The following is a 21,810-nucleotide window of genomic DNA, read 5'->3' as shown; positions in this document are numbered from 1 at the left end:
AGTGAGACTTGCTTCAGAAATTCATTTATCTGGAGACAAGGGTTCCGTAATCTAGGACCGGATTGCGCTCTCGATTGAAACAATACGCCTCTGCCAAAAAAAATACAATTACAAATACGTGGTGCAAGGCAAAAGTAATAACCGCTTGACATATTAGTTTAGTTGGCCACATTCTACAGGCTTTCAAGGAAGTGCTACTTTCAGAAATTGACCGAAAAGTGTCTTTTGTGGCTGGCTAAATGTGTTAATGTAACGGCGGTCTAATTAAACGTGTTATGAATGGAAGCTTATCGGATAAGTCGCACGCAGGTGCTCCGCAGAAAGATATGGGAGGGTATAAAATAAAGCTTCATTTAGGTAATGCACAGGTTTCGAAAGTGAGGAATCGATCAGTGGCACCCTTAAACTGATACGGCGTAGTCAAAACCCCGACAGTCTGCGGTCTGAAATGGTTTACAAAGAAATCGCGATACTGTTTATTCTCACCTCAATATGCCGTGAGTATTGTAGCTTCTGAATGATTCACTCCAGTTCGTTGTTTACTTTTCTTTCTTAAAAATAACGGCACGACGCACTATAATGAGAAAATACCTAAAACAACATAGGGTGGTATCGGCTTACAATTTTCAGCTTTTACGAAGGAACTGAAAGAATCAGGTAAATTAAGTGTTGTGGAACGTATTGCTCTCAATGCTGGTGGAGAAAATTTGGTTTGAGGAACGTACGGCAAAACGAAACGAAACCAAACATATCGATGGCTCTTTGTGTTCGCCCCCTGAGTAGGATGTTAGGCTCACCCGTTGTTTGCTAAAACAATTTTCAATTTCTTACTGAAAGATGGTGAAAGAGGCATTGGGGAGTTTAGATTGGCAAAGCTATTTCGTTACGGATCCTATGTATATATTTTATCTTTTTATTGCTACGGATTGTATTTCCCAGCGCAGTGGTACCTTTGTTAACTGGACACGACTTCATCTTTAGCTGTTTGATTTCTTGTAAGTTGTTTTATGAATATAGAACACTGGGATTTGTAAGCGTTTGTTATCGGGAAAAGAAAATGCTACATTCGAGAACAAAAGAGACAACAGCCTTTGATATCACAGAAAAAGCTCCTTTTTGATGGCTTAGGGGATTATTAATGGACTTGATGGAACAAAAACAGCCGGAAAGTTTGAAAGTTATAAAATAAGAGGAAATAGCATTGTCGACCGAGTAATGTACGTCTGGAGATGTAGAGCAGAATATTTAATTAAGTTATTGCCAACATTTGACGGTTATTTTAGCTACTTGTCGACGAGTACCGCCTAAAAAACCGTTGTCAATTATCGAATGAAATGCTGACGTCTGCTGTGAACTCCGATTTTCCACTTTGCGCCTTTATTTGACCAATGTCCAGTGCCGGTTGATAATCACTTCGGAAGCAAGTCTTATAAATCTCAGTGAACTTTTTCTTTCCTTTTTTTTTAGAGTTATCATGCGGCGTTACTATGTATGGACTAAACATTTTTGGTCATCAAAGACTGACTGTGTCAAGTCACTAGTCAATCTAGTTAAATATTCTTCAATAATTCATTGATTCTGGGGCAATCTTATAATTACCAGCTAGCTTTCAAATCATCGACAATGATTGACAGGAAACATTGAACCGATTGTCTGGTCATCACAGATTTTTTTCGTAGAATTAAGATTGATCAACTAGATCAGCGAATCCAAAAAAAGGACTGTTACCTTCTAAAAATATTAAAAACAGTTAAAATGACTCTTTTTTTTAAATTTTGGTAAGTTTCAGGGGTTTTATGATTTTTATTTTACATCAAATTGCTTAGCTGATTGACCTAAATGTTTGTTACAATTTACCGATTGGAAATTTCTTCTCATTTTTGCTGATTTGATTAAGATGTAAAAATACATCCTTCTAACTAAGTATATGGTCTTTGGAACGTCGATGCAAACTAAAAAAGTTAAAAATGCTCTAATTAAAGGAAATGAAGACCAAAACCCAACCATGTAAACCAGTAGAAAGCAATCAAATTATTGCTAAAAGTAGTGAATTTATCCAGACCGGCGTTAAAATTTGGTTATCGACGGCTTTAGAATACTATTCGATAGAGCGGTACTATTAGTCAGCGGTTGCAGCTTTCTCTGTCTCTGTCTCTCTCGTTTTTAAAATTATTTTGCCGCACAAAGAGATTACAAAACAAGTCACAATGAAATAATTTAAATTAAGTTTCAAAGAAAAAGTGGCGAGAAGACGGAAACTAGAAAGCTTATGCGTGATTCGGCCTCCCCTCCCCGATTAAACTAAGTTACAAAAAATTAAGGACGGTGCCTACTAATGAAGAATTATTTTTGTGTGGTTAATGACTGTGCGGGGAAAGCAGATCTTAGCAAGGGCTATTGAAATCCAAAAAGAAAATGGGGGGTAACCACACATTTTTTAGAAATGATTAAGTAACAATTATTCTAAAACACAAAAGAGTACAAAGCAATGTATGGCGTTTTTTTTCTTAATTGAAGCTTTATTATCTCTGAAAAATGTATGGCTACCTCCAATTTTCTTTTTGGATACCAAGAGCACTTGCTAAGTTCTGCTTTCTTCGCATAGTTTTAAACCGCGTAAAAATACCCTCTGCATTAGTAGGCACCACCCATAGAAAACTCAACTATCTCGAGATGCGAAGAACGTATGCGCAGTAAAAAAGTAAGTACCGTCCTGAAGTTAGTCACAAATTAGTTACACGGCGTCATTCATAGTCTTTAATTAATGATCTTCCACAGAATGAGAGCGAAAAGAATTGCCTCACAATGAATTAACTTAGTAACGCAATGCCCATGTTCCTTACGCTACCGAACAAACTCCGCATTTCCAGGGTTTTTCCACTTCAGTTTCGTACAGGGTCTTGCTCTGCTACCAATCAAGCAAACGATTTTTTAGACTAAATAAAGGAAGTGAACCTACTCTTCTAAAAACACAACAGATCCGTAGCCTGCAGTGCAGTGTAGAGGCAATCGAAGGAAGTTTAGAAAATCCAATGAAAGCATTATGGGAATCAAACAAAAGCTACTGAACAGTTCTTCCAACTATGGCACTAATTTTCGAGTCTAGATGAAATCATAGAGGGCGATCATTCGAATGAAAGATCAGCTGTAAATAGGATATTCGTCCAGGAAGTAACATCAGGTTGCTTGCCATGTAATATCTGGTGCTTTGATTTGAGTTATTTAATTTTCAATCTTTCTTACGTTCTTATGCTTCAGAGCTATAATCTGGGGCTTGAAAACCAGTTCCCCAGTCTCGAAAACGCCGAAAACAGCAATTTCAAACATTTTCCGGTAGACCATGTCCCCGGCTGCCCACAGAAGTAAAACTCGCGCCTTGAACCCTGTGAGAAACTAGCTTCTTGTTTTTGCCAATGTCTCGTATTTTGAAATCGATGAATAGAAGTTCGCCTTACAGCCATCTTGTTATTATGACCACTTTTTTGTACCCCGAACGAATTGAAAGTCCAGTCATTTCCTTAGTTTCACAACCTCGTTAATTCCACCTTGTATTACGACCACATTTTTACGGCCCGAAGGTGGTTTGTATTGTCGGCGTTCCACTGTAATGGTCTTTACTAGGTTTGAATTCGAACCTTAAATATGAGCGAAAGGGTTGGAGAAACTGACTTGAAAAATGTAGGCTTTTCACTGAAAATGTTGACCATCTAGAATTACAAAGACAAGACCGATGGTTAATCGATTTCGGATGGTTAGGAAGTTCCTTGCCGTTTTGTAAAGACACCCCCGTTGTCAATCGTGTGCTCTGTAATACACAAATTCAGAAGCTTTCTGTTCTGTGTGTTTGAATGTTCTGCTATTGTTACTGATAGACCAGAAAAATTCTAATGCTAGTTAGAAACATTTTTGAAGCTCGTGGATGGATCTCGTTGTGCTTGTTTTACTAACTCAATTATTTCTTTTCCTAATTTCTAGTTGCACTTCCCGTATGGGAGGATCAGCCGATGCGGAAGAGAGATTGTAAGTTGATTTACCGTTGCATTTACAGTAACCTAGATTTCATATGATTCATATGCTTCCTTTAGTGCGGTTTCCAATTGAGTGTCGTAAAACCAAAACCAAAGTAATTACTGTGGTCAATCGCAACAGATGTAAACAACACAACGAGCCAATCAGAATTTGAAGCAATTACGTGTAACCGACGTCAAGCGCGCGAAAACGCGAGCGGCCAAAACACGATTGGTTTGGGTTTGGATTCCCATTGGTTGAGAAAGTGGCGCGAGTTTTGTTAACCAATCACAGAACGTAGTAATACAAAACCAAAGCAATCGCGAAATTACTTTCGACACTCAATTGAAAACCGCTCTATTTAAAGTTCACGATTGTCTTGTGTTAAGATGTCACCTCATAGCTGTCCACTGTACGGTCCGTAAACAGCCAATCTGTAATTGCATTGAAATAATAATAATAAAAAAAATCAATGTTAAAAAGGCTATGTTAACAGTATGGTTGGTTCAGTGGCCGAGTGGTTAAGGCATCTCTCTAGCGCCGGATTTTACTAACAAAATTTTATGATTTTTGTCACTTCTAATCTAAACTCAAATTTGCATATAGACTACATTATTAATAAGCTGAACCACAGAATTTCTCTTCTTATATATAGCAAAAACATGCCTGACTATCAGCTGTCGGAAATTATTGTTTAATGCCCTCATTAAGCCTTTTCTGGCCATGGGTAACTGCTCCATTTAGAATTTAGAAAGATTATTTTAATAACTATTGTTAACTGTGGCATCTAAAATTATTATAGCATAGGCCTGAGGAAGAATACAAAAACCACAGGCCTATGCTATAATAATTTTAGATGCCGTAGTTAACAATAATTCTGTGGTACTTTTACTAAGTTAGGCTGGCTGGCTTCCAATAGATGATATAATACGCATTAACAAACTTATTATATGCCACAAAATTATTCTTGGGTAATGCCCAGAAAGCCTATAAGTACACACCAGAGCTTTGGCCAATAACAACCTGATTATGATATGTAAATGAAAGTGATGGCCGTAAGTGGAATGATGTTGATCAGTGCTCAAGGAACACTCATTAATTCCAAATTTACGAAACACATGTGAACTGCTCTTCTCAAACTCATAAATAATTCAAAAGCCAAAGACAAAGGAAATCATGCACCGTGACGTGTTTGGATATCTGATGAAAAACCCCTCGTTTTTGCATCCTTATTTTCTCCTTCAGAATAAGTTTGTTTGAGAAGTTATATCAAACACTCGTCATATTATTTCATCACAATTTCTCAAACTCATTTTAAAATAATTCAAAAGCCAAAGACAAAGGAAATCATGCACCGTGACGTGTTTGGAAATCTGATGAAAAACTCCTTGTTTTTGCATCCTTAATCTCTCCTTCAAAATCAGTTTGTTTGAAAAGTTATATCAAACACTCGTCACAGTGTTTCATCACAATATCAAAAACCTCGAAGCCCGTCAAAAATACTCCGCTACGCGTCGTATTTTCAACTCTCTTCTCGGTGTTTGATATGTGATGAAACACTGTGTCTCGTGTTTGATATATTACTTGAAACAGTTAGATTCTCTTGAATGCTTTAGCATAAATAGGACTTAGGAGTTGTTGTTGTTGTTGCGTTTAACTACTGAACAACAATTAATTGTCATGTTTTTTTTTATCCTCGAGAAATGAAGTTGTTTATTTATTTTACTATTATATTCTTTAATTCAGCATCCCCAATGTTCAAAAAGGATTACATTAAAAATATTATTGATCAGTTCAGATATTTTATATCTCACGAAATTGAATTGTGTTTTATTCTAGCTGGCGAATGCGGAGAACTTGTGAAAAGGAAGATGGCAAAATATGGAGTAGACACGGACCATATGCAATGCATTTCACAAACACGAGGTAAAAAAAAGGCTATATCGTCAAATTTAAGTTTAAAATCTTTCTATTCTAATTCCAAAACTAACACGTTCCGCGCTTTTTATTCTTGTTACCAGTCCGCCGCACTTGCTGTATTGCCGAGTGCGCCTGGATGGCAATGGAACTAGGAGTGGAACCAGCCTCCCTTGTATGTCCCACATAAGAGGACCAATCACCGGCGAGTTATCTGGACATGTGACTCTAACCCTTTACGTTCCTACTTGATTGTGAAGTTCTCTAACTCTCCTCTGTTTTCTGTCTTCCAGCGCCATCTTAGTTTCAAAAACGTACTGATGTGGTTGAAACTATTATACTCGAACAGGACCCACCAAACTAAAAAACAGCGGCCTCTGCCTGAAACCCCCTTCTCAACCTGCAATGAAAGTGTCTTCATTGCATAGCCCCCCTCCCTCTTTCCAGCAGTATAAAAATGGCAATGAGATTCAAACCTCACTTTTCTTGTTTAACTAGCAATACTGACTCTTGTTAGCTGAATATTTCTGTGTCAACTCAAATATTAAAGCCTATAAAATTTTGTCAGTAATGTTCATGAGATAGGTGGTGTCTCCGATGAACCCCTACCCCAGACAAGGTGGGTCCTTTTCGAACAAACTTGTTATGACCAATTCTCTTAATTAATCTTAGAGGAAATACCAGTGGAATACAAAACACTAAGCGATTGTTTTTACATTTTAAGCATTTTTTTTATAGTTTTCCTTTCATAAGTATTATTATCTACTTTTATAGTTAGTTTGCTCTCATGATAAATATTTGCCAAACTAAGCAGCTATTTTTGCATTGTTTCTTTCACACTGATTGAGTTGGCGCTCTAGTAACGTGTACACGTTTGAATACGTCGGGCTAATTATTTTTCTAAATGAGTATTCGGAAAATATGTGTTTGGTAGCAAAGAAAGATCAACGTCTTTGATTACACGATTAATGTCAACATTTCTTTTGGAGGAAAAACTCTATCTGTATTAAATTGAACATTTCAAATATGACAGTGTTTCGAATTCCACTACAACCAATATCAAAGTTTTTTTTAATTCTTTCCTGAGTGTAGTGAAAAAATAATAAAAATAAATCCTGTTCATTTCCATCCCGTGTCTCAATCTTTTGTTTATCTGGGAATCATAATTTGGGGCGAGATTAACTAGAGTTTCATAAGTTGCTCTGGTTATATACCCAACCAAAACTTAAAAAAATACGACTTACATCAATTAAACTAATTAAAATTTTAACAATGGCCATTTACAGGCAAATCTCAAAAGCATCATTGATGAACGCATTTTTTTTACTTTGGCTGCTATAATTTTGCGGTGATCAGTAACACCGAAGATCAAACTACATGGATTAGAAGCGGTTTTCAATTTGAGCGTCGTAAAATCAAAACCAAAGCAATTACTCTGGCCAATCACAACAGATGTAAACAACACAACGAGCCAATCAGAATTCGAAGCAAATACATGTAACTGGCACCAAGCGCGGGAAAACGCGTGCAGTGAAAACACGATTGGTTTTGGTTTAGATTCCCATTGGTTGAGAAAGTGGCGGAGGTTTCCATCACAGAGCGAAGTAATTGCAAAACCAAAGCAAACGCGAAATTACTTTCGACACTCAATTGAGAACCGTTTTGTTAGAAAGGGTAACTTCCCCAATAAGATTCTTCAATCCCATATGTTTTGGGCAAAACTGGTCGAAATATTTGACAAAGTACCTTTTCGCTTACATCAAATTGCTCCTAGAGAACCGAGAAGAAATATTAAGTGATTTCTCCTGAGAATAACAAAATATAATCAGTTTATTTTAGCGATTCCTTCAAATTACAGAGAAAGAACTTGAAACTGAAAATTGGTAATTGTTTTAAGTTGCAATCCGTTTCATTATTTTTAAAATACTATAATGCAATATAAATAATAAAAACTAATTTTAATGTGTATTAGTCGGCCTAATTGTGAACAAAACTAATCGATTATTTTAGCGGTTCCATCGATATAAATTTGGTTTATGGCCATTTAAAGTAACACCGCAATGCCGCTAGAAACTAGCCATTACTACGATTCCTAGGACAATTCGAAGCCGGGCGACATTACCTGACCCCTGAGACTGACAGTATGCCTTAAGCTTGCTCTCGGAAAACTGTTTGCTTCTCAAACCAGATAATATATGCAGATTATAACCAATAATCTTGAAAAATATACGCTCCTGTTACGTTCCAAAATCGTCAAAATAGCGAAAATCGAGCCAAACATTAACCCCTGTCATATATCAAATTCCTCAAAATGGCCAAAAATTGAGGAATAAGTTCATTTTCTCCTGGTCTCAGATGTTTAAAAATGGACAAAAAGTAAGCAATAAAATTACTCCTTTCTGGTCTCGATTCAAATTCGTGAAAATAGTTAAAAAATCGGGAAATAATTTAGTTATCAGTTCACTCTTTGGTGGTATCAAAGTCGTGAGAAGGATATTTTTTTTGGAAACAGATTTCTCGCGAGGAAAGAAAAATTGTCTCGAAATTCTTCAGAAACATTTCATATCGAAACATTTTGAAAGCAACGGCATGATTTAAAATTGAGTGTAGCTTCGCAAGTGTTGTGTTGTGTTGTCTTTTCTAGTCTTGTGTTGTGTTGTACTGTACGTGTATTGTATTGTACTTGTCTGGTGTTGTGTTGTGTTTTGTTCAGTAGGTTTGTTTTCTTTGTTTTGTGCTTGTTGCTTTGTGTTAGTAGGTTTCTTTTGTTTTATTGTGCTTGTCTTGTGTCCTATTGTGTTGTTCCATTCTAGTGGTGTGTTGTGTTATGTTTGGGTGAAGGGTGAGTGAATGGAAAGGTAATTGTATTCCGAATTGAATTGTAGTGTGTTAAGAAAAATCAAAGGGTCCAATAAATAACAAAAGAGGAGGGTTCATTCTGTGTACTGTGCGCTTAGTTCACTGATTCCGCCCAAACCATCCGGGTGGTGTTGCACTAATTGCGTCGACGAAGGAGACGCTTCCTAATCGAGTCGTCCCAATACTGTCCATCATGCCCAGCGCGCGTGTTCCTTAGTGCAAAAAATCGAGAAAATATGTCGGTACAAAATCGCACCGTCACAATAGCATAATGAATATGACAGTCCATCATGCCCAGCGCGTTTCGTGCCCAGTGCCTACCGCTGTAAATGTTCCTGAGCTCGAGTAATCGAAAAAAGAAGTTGTATATCGAATAGGATTGATATAAAAATAGATAAAATCATGTTTTGAAAAAAAAAAAAAAAAAAAACACACACACACGCGCGCGCGCGTTTCGGGTATATAACCCTTTCTCAGTGTGGAGAAAACCGCTTTTCGTACTTAGAACCTACCTCTGTGCACATGCATGTTATTGAGCGCGAGAAATCGAGAAAAGAGGTTGTGCATCGGATGTGATTGTTATCAAAATAAATATCAAAATATTAAAAAACATAGACGTTTCTTCAGAGTGGTCATGTCATGCATCTCCGAGGAACTTTTCTTTCACCGTTCATTATGAAAACGTCACTGGCAATAACATCTTGACGTCCCGCGCGCGTTTCGTACCGTTCCTCGTGGTTTCGCTGCGAAAAGTACAAGACAAGGTAAGATCCTTTTCTTTCCGAAATATCCGCCGCATCCTTGGTAAGATGCCCTATAAACACCTGGGACTGGTAGCATAAAACGTTTCTAACAGCTGTTGACAATTGTTCCCAGACAATAACCTAATGTTTTGCAACTATACTTACAGGTTCCTGTAATCTTAACATGATTAATGCAACCCAGTAGGGTGCTAAAGGGCCTAAGTCGACGCACTATAATCTTCGATTACTACTAGTATAGGCAAATTACAATAGCTTGATGACAAACCAATCAGAGGCTAATGGCGTCATCACGTATTAACGAACAGAATAAAAGCAATAGAATAATTTGAACGCAAAGAACTGGACATAGTTCAAATGGATTAACATAAGTGAGTAAACAGTTAGAAAGAGAATGTAGACAGAATAGCAATAATGTCGTAAATATTTGCATTTGGTTAACCTTACCGCAAGATAAGAATAGAAGAGATTCGCGTGACATATTTATGGGATAACATTTTAAGTTCGATTTCCGCTAAAAGCTTAAAGGACCGTATGCTGATGATTTCTTTAACTCTATACAACTTTACTGCTACTGGGTAGCGCGCGATAATTTCTGGTCTCACATTCGTTACAATCGGCGAAAGTAGAGCAATAAGTTGATTGTTTTCTTTCTTCAGTCTTGTTATGTCTCAAATTCTTGAAAATAGAATAAAATCGAGCAAAAAGGCATCTCTTGTCAAGCCTCAAATTCGTCAAAATTGCCAAAGATCATGAAAAATCTTAACTTCTATTATGTCTCATTAATTCATCAAAATAGGCAAAAATCTAGCAATTCAATACCTTAACTCCTGTTATGTCTTAAATTCGTCTAAATAGCCAGAAATGGAGCAGAACATTTCCTCCTTTTATGTCTCAAATTTCTCAAATACACAATAATTGAGAAAAACCATTACTCTTGTTATTAGTCGAATTCGTCAAAATGACCATAAATCGAGAAAAATCCTGTGATTTCTAAGATACGTCAAAATAGCTAAATATCTAGAAATACCCAAAAATGCAGCGGTAACTTAATTCTTGTTATGTCTCAGATTCGTCTAAATAGCAAAAAATCTCGGAAAACCTTCACTCCCGCTGTGATGGAATTTAGTAAAAATTGCTAAGAATCGAGCAAAATCGTCACTCCTTTTTACTAAAATTCTTAAAAATAGCCAAAAAATAGTCAAAACTCTTCACCCCTGTTATGTCTCAAATTCGTCAAAAAGCCAAAAATTGAGGAAAACTGTCACTCCCGTAATGTCTCAATTTAATTGAAAAAGCAAAAAATGGAGAAAAATGTTGACTCCTCTTCTGTAAAAATGGAGGGGGGGGGGGGGGGGGGGGCGGGGAGCATTGTTACCGCTTGAGCTACCTGTGCACAGGGGAAGTCAAATTTATAACACCTAGCAACTTTAACCATTGAAGAATTAACCATTTGCCCACACAACTCATCATAAGCGAGACAAACAGCAAAGTTAAATTAGTCCCTGTTTATTCATTTACGATCGGTCTCTAATACTGTTAAAACGTTTGCAAATGCATATTACTTATTATCAGAGTTTAACTTTAGTGCTTCCTTTTTGCCGGTATCCTGAAGACTGTAACTGACATCGCTGAATCCTAGAAAAAAATAATCAGAAAGGGCATAAAATACGTTAATATGACTTCGAATTCGAATATTCTTGCACCTTTCTGAGATTAATGCTCAGGGCTCAGTTGCTGAAAGCCCGATTAAACTAATCCTGGATTAACGTGAACTCTGGTTCGAGTTTAATTACTAATCAATGGTGATTCTTCTAAAAGATCATAATTCCAAAAGATTATTGGCCCTCAGTTTTAACTTAGTTTTTTCTTTGACTTGAGCTTGAAATTAGCCTTTAAAACCATTCTTAACGAGCAAAATGAAAACTTCGATTAACTTTTAATTGTAGATTAGCCGTCATCGGCTTTGAAACAACCCGGCCCTGATGGTCCTGATGATTACTCGCGATTGATTGATAATATCAATCCCCACTGGGCCCTAAATCAGTGTTGTTTATGCAGACTACTCAGGAATCCTCATGAAACGCCAGACCCTTAACTTTATTCTCTGCCATTTTGTCTCCTCTTTTGGTTTCATTCTTCCTCGAGCTTTTACCGTTTTTTTCTCGACTAAGTTTGTCCAGTGCGGCAGATTTTAAAGTATAGCACTGCAGCCCTCTATTTTGTTTCAGTATACTGTTATTCACTACTCGAGAACATTGTGAATGGGATGCTGATGTACTTCAGTTTACGGGTTAAGATTAAACTGCTTAGCAGAAGACCGAATGATGTTACGGCGCATATGTTGTTTTCATGCATGTTTATCGTACAGTGTGAAGAGAAATAACTATTTAGTTATATCTCACACACGGTTAATTTTAATGAAGAAAAAATACCTTGAAAGTCAATCCGTAGGCGAGCTCTAAGCTTGTTCACTCCATTGCATCGTGATTTTTCGTGCCGACAATTTTTAGGATTATGGCGCTGGACGTAGCCACGGTTCCGCTTAATCTTCGGATGAGGCAGCAGGCGCCTGGCAGTGTTGTTGTACGGCTCTGGAAAAATTATATTATAATTACGTCAGATTAGACAACAAAAAAGAAAGAAAAAACATACCCATTGTCAAAGGTTTATAGTTTTCCACGCCTTTTGATTCAAAGTTATGCTAGTTAAATCCTATGTCATTTTTAAAGGAATAAGTAAATGTTTAAAGAAAATTGTAACATTTAGCTTTTAACATAATCAGATCATTATCAATAGGCCAAATGATTTAAATCATATTTTTGCATTTATAAGATAAAAACAAAAGGTCCCCTTAGTAACATTCTGCAGGGAAATTCATGATCGCCCAAAGGGCAACCGTTTAAAGTTTCTTTATTCACTCGGAAAACAACAAATCATATATTTTTTCTATTACACCGCAATAAGGCAAGTTATCCGAGCCCATAAGAGTGCACAAAGTGTGCAATCTATTTGGTTCTGACAAAATAGCGTTCTTATAAGCCTTAGCTGCACTAAGGCAGCTAAGGCTTATAATAATAATAATAATAATAATAATAATAATAATAATAATAATAATAATAATAATAATAATAATAATAATGATAATATTTAATGAGGGGGTCCAACTCGCCAAGGCGGTCTACCTAAATACATAAACTGACAACATACAAAATAGATAAAAGCAAATATGTTCCTAATAGTAAAAAAGTCAAGTTGTCGAGTAAAAAACAAAAACAAGGTTTAAAATTAATCAAAGTCTTTCAAAAAAGTTTTTCAGCTTATAAGAACGATGTGACGTTTGATGTAATATATCAAACACGAGGAAGAGTGTTTCCTCAGATCCGGGGGGGGGGGGGGGGGTACTCCCCTATATGGGCTATACGGGGACGTGCCGCTGGATAGGGTATGGTTTTTGGCCTCTCTGCCCTGAACAGGGTTCATAATTTCAAGCGAGTCTGTCCTGGATCCGTCCTAGACAGGGTACGGTTGCAAGACTGTCGTCTTGTCTTTGGCAATCCGAAATCAGAGACGTTAGTTAGTGAACAATGCTTCACGTCAATTGAGTTTCCACTTAAGGTTCACCGCTGTTAATGCGAAATTTTGGGATTTTTCGCCATCACTTTTAGGAAGTGTATTATTTTATCTGTTGTGATTGGTATTTGCGTTTCAATGCATGAAACATCACGTCCGGTAAGTGACAGTGGGTCTTTAAATGTTATTACTATTACCAATAAACACTTGTGTCACCCAACAGATAGATGTTGTCCTTTGTCCTAGATAGGGTCCTAAAATAGAGGGCGCTGTCCTACACAGGGTAGGTATTTAAGGTTATTTTCGTCCTGACCAGGGTCAGGGTTTCAAACCCCCAGCGGCACCCCTATACCCAAACATAGGTCAAGTGCCCCCCCCCCCCCCCCCCCGGGCATCAGATATCCATACACTGAGAAGTAGGTTGAAAAAACGAGGAGCAGCCGAGTTTTTTTAAGCGACTTCGAGGTGTTTGGATATCTGATGAAACACAGTTTCGAGTGTTTGATGTGGCTTCTCAAATGATCAATAATTCTTGGAGAAATTCAAGGCTAAAGTTGGCAAAATGTTATGGTAATTAGGATCACATATCCAAACCACGGTCACGGTAGTGATTTTCTTTGTTTTCTCTTGATGAATTATTAATAAGTTTGAGAAGGAGGAGGAGTGTTTCCTCCGATTTCCAAACACCGAGGAGTAGGTTGGAAAAACGAGGCGCAGCCGAGATTTTTTTAACCACATTCGAGGTGTTTGGAAATAGGAGGAAACACTCTTTCGAGTGTTTAATATAGCTTCTCAAACTATAGATAATTCTTGGAGAAATTCGAAGCAAAAGTTTACAAAATGTTATGATAATTAAGATCACATTTCCAAACCTTACTTTGTTTCCTTTTCATGAATTATTAATAAGTTTGAGAAATATTACTTCAAGATTGCACAATTTGCTTGTTGTTTTTTTTTTTCTCAAAATTTATCACCTAAAGGTATTAATTATGAAGAGAAAGGCCTCATTTTCGGGTCAAGAAGAAGAAGAAGAAGAAGAAGAAGAAGAAGAAGAAGAGGAAAGGCATAGATTGCTTTTGAAACAGTCATACTTCTGTAATTAATTTCATGCACTTGCCGGACGAGAGATCTCAGCTTCCAGCTAGTGTTTTCGTATAAACTAAGGGGATGCTTAGCTTGTGGATAACTTACCGCAGGTCTCCTCCAGTATTTCATGGAATATTTTCGACAGGTCTTCAAAGTCGTTCAAAGTGTAAACATTTTGTTTTCCGCCTGCAATCTCTTCCAGCTGATCTAGAAATTCTTTATAGTTGCCAATTCCGATGGCAACAATCTTTACTTCTTTAGCCTGAAAAAAATCGTAGTTGTTAATCAGTATGCCTTTCAGACAAAAAAAGAAAAAAGAATGTTTGCAGTTGAGATTGTCTATATATAACGAAAAATGTTCGCAAAAATTTCCTGTCTGTTACTTTTAGTGAAGTATCATTAGTTAAATTGCTGATGCTGTTTGAGATGTCCCAAAAAGTGGTCATCTTCAGCTACTTTCTACCTCGGGGTTACCATAGCAATGCCAAGGAGTTTGCTACCGACGCTTGGGGCGCAACTTCAACACATTCATACACTGTGGTTCTTTCCGTGAGCTCTTTTGTATGTTCGCCGATCTTTAATAATATTACCTGGTTTTCATGCGAAAATGCGTAACTTTACGTTTGAACGTTTCTTGAATCAAATTTTGATGAGACAAGCAAAGAAGGTTCGAAAAAATATTGAAATAAGTTTAATAAAAGCCAACTTCAATGTGAATATTTTCTTCACCTTGGAAATTCTTCAATCATCTTTTCTCATTTCACATCCTAGTAATTTTTTGGATCAGAAGGACAAAACTAAAATTAGTCATTACTCTTAAAACGTAACGCCTCCTTCCCTTCAAGAACTGTTAAAACTGAAAACAAATCACAAATTTGCTCGGAAAACTAACGGTTCTATCATCCTGCCAAGTTTCACTCTCGTTGACGATTGCGAAAAGGTAGCTTTAAGGGGACAATTTTTCAGGACAGCTTTCTCGGCGTGGCTAGCAATTAATTTTTGCACTCCTTTCCAATCTTGCTCATTTAACATTCCTCCGTTCAAATTTCATTATCACAAAGCTCCGTTTTCGTTATACCTGAAGAGAAGGAAGTATACTCGAGAAGGGTTCGGAATCAGGATTAGTTCTCCCATCGGTCATCAGAATCAGCAAATTGTGAAAGTCTGGCTCGGTCCTGTCTCCTCCCTCCAGAGTATATAGTTTGTCAGCGGCTGCTTTTAGTGCTCGGTCGATGAAGGTACGCTTGCCAAGTTTGACAGGTATGTTCTCTATCAGACGTTGCACGGCCTTGTTGCTGTAGTATTCACTGTCTGCAAAAGTGTTTAGCACCTCTGCGTTTTTGGCAAACAGAATGAACGCGGTGTGGGTTGCATCGGGACCGATTGTCAGGGCGTTAGAGACTTCCATAAGGAATCCTTTTAGCAACTTAAAATTGTCTTCTCCAACACTGTCCGTTTTGTCCACCAAAAATGCCAAGTCCACCTCACATTGTTTTGGTGCTTAAATAAAATGACATAAAGAAGGAAAACGTTTGAATGCAGAGGTCCACACAACGCAGGAATTAAACTTGCTGGTAATTTTGCCGGATCTCTCTTGTGAAAGACCTCGTGTCAGGCGTCACTTCAACGTGAAAATACAAAACTGAATGCAAGGCTGGCACTACGGCAAAGATTTATTACTTTGGTCTGTAATACACACAAAGCCCCTATGGATACCAGCCTCGGTGCTAACTTGGCCACCCTGTATAATTTTTTTATAAGTTTTTCTAATTTTACCATTTTGGTCTGAAAGTCTGAAAACGGGGTTGGATTTTTCAGAAACGAATATGGATTCAAGAAACCAATGACTGAAAAAGAGTACGGGAAAATTCCATATTTTGGTCTAAACTATGGTCAGGGTTTAATGAGTAAGTGAGCCACACAGCCCCACCAAATATTCCGAGGAGTCCCCCCCCCCCCCCCCCCCCCTTCCACACACACACATACCTCCTCCTCGGGACCCAAAGTAGCAAGGTTTGCCGAATCACCGGAAGACAAATGGGGGAAATATATAGGTACGTAATGATTTGTATACAACATGACAGGCCGAGTAGTCAAAGTAGCTTGCAAATACAAGACGTCAATTACGAAAAGAATAAACCAAGGATATATAATGGTGAAGAAAATAAAGAGAGGGTGTCTATTTTTTTTTTTTTACTTTGGAGCAGTGTCTTTCTTTAGTGCAGAAAAACGCATGGTAGATTGAGTACAGTCAACTCTCGCCTTGCGGACACCTCGCTATTACGGACATCCCGATAATACAGACAGCAGCTCAATCCCCAGACTGTAGTACAGTCAATTCCCTTTATTGCGGACACCCTTGGGTCCGCGAGTTAGTGTCCTTAATAGCGAGAGTCCGTAATAGCGGGAATTTATTTCAGTCAAACGTCTGTAATTTATTTTTGCTGGGGATTGAGCTGTTGTCCGTATTATCGCGGTGTCCGTAATAGTGAGTAGTGAGGTGTCCGCAAGGCGAGAGTTGGCTGTCAGTACTCTTTTGTTGTTACCAAGCTAACCTTCGGGTGGTACCAAAGGCGGTAGGCGTGTTGTAATATCGGCTGTTTGTATTAAGAAGTCTTAATCAGTCGCAAACCTTGTTTTTCAGCATACTGATTAAATGTCAACACGCTCGACAAAATCTTTCAGTTAATACTTGATTCTGCGAGTAACTGCTTCATAGCTAAATAAGATCGAATTGAAATATTTCAGATTTTCCTGATGTTCTTAACTAGTTTGATCGCCTTTTGTCAAAACCAACTCCCTCCCAACTAAATTCCAACCACAGCTTACACCAGTAGTCAGTATCGGGGCTCTGGGCCAGTAGAGGAGAGAATTTGAAGTCGCGATTACATAACGTCTTCTGGTGTTTGTAGTCGCCGATAGTACGTACAAAATCTAATGGCCTCCTTACAAGGAGGCAAGGTAACCCTAGCGCTAGGGTTACCCTTCCAAGGTTTTGATTTCAATTTTCCCGCGCTTTCGGCCGCTTCGCGCTTTGCGGTGTAGTTGACCCGAGTGACAACCCGTGAAATTTTGTTTGTAAACCCGGGGTATCTTTAACCCTCTTGCTAGGGTAACCCTAGTTCTAGAGTTACCCTCCCTCCTTATAAACCGGTCGAGTGGTACTAAACGATGCAGCTGAACAATACTTACGACAGATAAAGGCAGTGATGTTGTCGACTGTTTCTTCAAGTTCATCATAGTTATCTACAAAGAACAATTCCTTTCCTGCAATCGCAACTAATACCTTGTGGTATTCATCCTCTTTTGCTTTAGGACCAATTGCAATGACGACCAAACGGACGCCTTTGGACTGAAAAAAGAAGAAGAAAGAAACATCATATTTGTTCGTTTTCTATACAGGCGCTAAGAAGTGAACATAAGTTATGCTCTTTACTTTTGCGAGAAATCTATACATTTAACCATCTGTAGAAGTTTGACTTTGATGGTACAATGAACCCATTAGGACCGAGTCGCTGTACAAGTTACATAAATGGTACGTACCTATATCAAAATACCTCAGCGTTTATCATGTTAGCATTCTGGTAAAATCTTAACGAAGATTTTATAGCTTTTGAAAGAGATTTGAAAAGCCCGTCCGAAATGTAAAAAGAAACCAGCAACAATAACAACAACAACAACAACAACAAAAAATGGCTGAATGCTCCCCGCCCCCCCTCCCCCACCAAAGTTCCGTTAACAAAAAACCATGAATACTCAAACCAGTTGTGGAAAACATAGAAAGACAAACGACATTACTTAAAAAAGTATTCTTCTAATTTCATTGGGGGACAAAAGTTGGCCGTGAGAGCGACATCTTTTGAGCGACTGAGGTTCGCCTCAAAGCAAAAGAAAAATGCGACTTAAAGGGATGATGTTACCCCCGGCGCATGCGTGCATTAATGAGAGGCACTTTGAAATCGTTGGCCCAACTTTTTCAAATACCGTCAGAGAATTTAGGGAGCTGTATTCATCTGTTTGAATCGCGTTTATCTTTGGAAAGTTGGCTGAATTTTTCTTTTTACAAGCGCTCTTTAGTAATTACAGAAGCTGTTTTTTGCGATATTTTTGAAAGCTTTTGCAATGGCAGTAAAGGAAAAATCCCGTGACCAGTATGCAATCACAACTGGACTCTACTGCACATGCTCCCCGACAGACATAGCCCCCTTAACGATTGCCTTACTTTAATGTCCTTTATATCTTGCATGTATTTTGCAACATCCGTATTGGGGTGCGATTTCCCATCTGTAAGCAGCACCATCACACTCAGTACTCCTGGCCTGTCACCACTTTGGTCGATGAACATTTCATCTTTAGCCGTTTGTATAGCGTAGTCCAGACGGGTTGGCGTTGTCAGCTTGTTGATGCTGTCTTCTATTAGCGTGAAAACAGCTTCCTCACTGTGATAGTTGGAATCGCTGAATTTGTTGTGAAGCGTGCCCATCTTGTCGAATGTCTCAAGGGACACATGTGTTCCTTCCTGAGATATGTTAAACTGCTGAACTAGAAGTTTCAGAGCTCTTTTCAGTTTCGGGATGTTCTTTTTCTCGATACTCTTCGTTGTATCGACCACAAAACCAAGGTCAAGTTTGCAACCTGCATCTGAAAGACAAAGCAATGTTTTGAGAAAGTTGCATACGAACAGGAAACAAAATGATCGTAATCGATGTAAACAACGGATCATCCCAATTCAAAGTGGCGAACGGCGACGAAGACCTGAGAAACGCTGCAAAACACTCCACGAATCGCGGAGCATTTTGTCACGTGGCACACACTTTCGTCTTCTTTGGCATTTGTATCGCGAGAAAAGTAATAATTTCAGCGCCATAGAGCTATTACTTCTGTAAATAAGGTTTTTGGATTTTAAAGCTAAAGAAGTTTTACGCGCGTACAGACGCAATTGTTACTGCCTTACTTCCGTGAATAGAATAAGAGGCGCGGTGTAAAGAGCCGCTTGCGTAAACGTAAAACTGAGTCCGCAAACAGCACTCAATATTTTCCTCAAGCGGTTTATGAATACATGAAAAACAAGTTAATTTACTGCCACACACACGTATAATCTACGCGACAGTGGAAATCCACTTTAACATAGCGTATTCGGAGAATAAAACACTCCTCTGGTGAAAGCCAACATCTCCGATGACGCCTGCGTGCAGACTTCTCCTATTTCCTTTGTTGCTCTCGGAAAAGAGACGTCTGCGTAACGGGTGCGGCAAGGAAATAGGAGACGTCTGCACGTAGGCTACTCCAATGTTGGTGTGACCTACAGATTTATCTACAAGCAACAAACGATTCTCACCTGCGGCCGTAATGGTCAGCACACCAAGCAGGCAAACCAAAGTACACCATGAAACCATCTTAAATTCCTTTACTAACACTAAAAGCGAGAAAAAGAATGACAAACGTATTTCAATGGACATAAGATAGTGACTACATGTCCAAGCAAAACTCTTATTTGCATCTTGGGCAGTTAGAACTAAAATGAATTCTGAAGGACAAAGGAGCCATTAAGAGAGTGTTGAAGGGGTAAAATTGGGACTAAGATTTACCCTTACTGGCAAAATAGGATTTGCTGCAGTCACAGGGAGATGGGATTTCATGTTGGTCATTAAATTTGTAAACTGGGAATAGGATCTTGAACAATTTCATTTCAATCCCATTTGCAGGACGGGATCAAATTGATTTGTACTGACTTGCGAATCAACCTACCATGATATAATTTCCAGAACAGGCAGTGAATGTCTTACACAGAGTGCCACTTAAAATGGTTGTCACGTCATCTTGTTGAATTCCTGACAACAAACTCAGATTATATCACAGTTTATATCAGCAGCGTTTGTTTGGGTTGATTTGTTTTGTTTTGTTTTGTTTTTGCACTCAGCCGCCAATTACGGGACCGTGAAACTGACACAGGGACGAAAATCAACGCAATGAATTTTAATTACAATTATTTTAAAAAAGAAAAAAAAAAACGTTTAGGGAGGTGAAATATATTGAACTTGCAGTCAAGAGTGGACATAAAGTAATCTAAAATGTGTATGACACTGACTTGTAAAACGTTAAAAACCAAACGTTTATAAAAACTTAACAAGACGTTTCGGCCGAAAATCGGTTTAAAAAATGGCAAATAAGCAAACGCTTATCAAACGGTTCACAGTTTGCGCGTGCTACAATCACGACACCTAACGAACGATCACCGCGCGAGAAAACAAGCGAGCTATAAATTACCGGGACATCAATATGTTCATTGCCCGCATTTCGGTCTCGCAGAGAATGCCAGGCCTGAAAGAAAAGTCTCTTGTGGTAATCACGCGCCTTGTCGACACTGGTGGCTTGGTCAAAATCTATACTATGGCCAAACTGATTTGCGTGTTGCGCTATCTTTGAGTTGCTGTCGCCAACGCGGACTGCTCTTCTGTGTTCTTGATCCTTGTTGCCAAGGCTCTGTCCGTTTACCCATAGTACACAAAATTGCCATTTGTTACTATATTGGAAGTATTGATGTCACTTGACACGACGAGGGACCTTACGATAGGAGTCGCAACTCTTGATAAATCCTAAAGGATAGTTATTATGCCTCAAGACGTTAATGACAGGTTTCCTCTCTCGACATTGTCCTGCTCTTGTCGATGGTATGTTCTTGGCTCTGTAGAGGACAGTATTAACAACTGATCTCTTTTGCTGCGCGGGGTGATGAGAATGGAAATCGGGATATTTGTCGGTGTGTGTAGGCTTTCTATACACGCTAGCTTGTATGCGGTCATGAACCCTTGTCGTTACAGTGTCCAAAAACGAAATGCAGTTGTTCTTCAACCTCTTTAGTGAACTGTAGGTGTGGGTTAATGGCATTCAAGTGATCGTGGAACTCTTGCACATATTTTTTTCTGGAGACAGGCATGACTATCGTCCGCGTATCGGTACCACCACCGTGGAGGATGAGCGGCAGAAGAAATAGCTTTTTCCTCTACAAACTCCATCACTAAGTTTGCTACCGTGGCACTGACAGGTGATCCCATGGCACAACCGAACGTTTGCTGATAATGCTCTTGTTCATACAGAAATATGTTCTTTAAAACAAACTCTAACAACTTTTTAACATTAGTTATAGATATGTTGGTGCGTTGGGAGAGAGTTACATCTTGCCGTAATAGCTCACGAGTAACCTGTAAGGCCAACTCTACTGGTATAGTTGTGAACAGGGCAACGACGTCAAATGACACCATGATCTCATCTTCCGTCATGTGTTGGTTTCTTATATGCTGGGCAAACACCGTACTGTTCTTTACAGAGTATCTCTCCTTCAGCAGGGGGATAAGACAGAAACCAAATGTTTTGATAAATTATAGGTTAGTGAATTGAGACAGCTAGTTATAGGACGAAGTGGTATGTCAACTTTATGGATCTTGCATTGGGAAGGCCATAGAAAGAAGCAGGTGTAGCATCAGTGCTGTGAAGGTAGTGATATAGTTTGGAATCCATTTGGCATATATCCTGGTCATGAGTAGACGGACAGGACTTGACTTTTCAACTCGTGATGTTGGGTTCAGGTACGTTTGTCAGTAATCTT

The 21,810-nt window shown here is 38.5% G+C and overlaps 1 protein-coding gene and 1 long non-coding RNA gene across 3 annotated transcripts in view; one reads left to right on the top strand and one right to left on the bottom strand.

Moving 5' to 3' along the window:
- The first annotated feature begins 275 nt into the window (after positions 1–275).
- On the top strand, positions 276–7,053 carry LOC146470021 (uncharacterized). Its single transcript, XR_014867028.1, has 4 exons — positions 276–497; positions 3,976–4,020; positions 5,848–5,934; positions 6,030–7,053. It is a non-coding gene; the product is annotated as an uncharacterized LOC146470021 (long non-coding RNA).
- A 3,982-nt stretch (positions 7,054–11,035) lies between these two features.
- Positions 11,036–21,810, bottom strand: part of LOC146470019 (von Willebrand factor-like) — a 33,245-nt gene continuing 22,470 nt past the window's right edge. For both annotated transcript variants that reach the window (XM_085122101.1, XM_085122102.1), the window contains exons 2-8: positions 19,543–19,620; positions 18,427–18,845; positions 17,397–17,556; positions 15,283–15,704; positions 14,310–14,466; positions 11,981–12,139; positions 11,036–11,183 (exon numbers count right to left, since the gene is read on the bottom strand). In XM_085122101.1, coding sequence (XP_084978227.1) covers positions 11,107–11,183; positions 11,981–12,139; positions 14,310–14,466; positions 15,283–15,704; positions 17,397–17,556; positions 18,427–18,845; positions 19,543–19,620 — 1,472 coding nt within the window. In that variant the 3' untranslated portion in view covers positions 11,036–11,106. The remainder of the gene's footprint in view (positions 11,184–11,980; positions 12,140–14,309; positions 14,467–15,282; positions 15,705–17,396; positions 17,557–18,426; positions 18,846–19,542; positions 19,621–21,810) is intronic.

Source organism: Pavona decussata, unplaced genomic scaffold (assembly GCF_977016875.1).
Source record: "Pavona decussata unplaced genomic scaffold, jaPavDecu1.1 SCAFFOLD_114, whole genome shotgun sequence".
NCBI lineage: Eukaryota > Metazoa > Cnidaria > Anthozoa > Scleractinia > Agariciidae > Pavona > Pavona decussata.
This window is presented reverse-complemented; position numbering and strand designations above follow the sequence as displayed.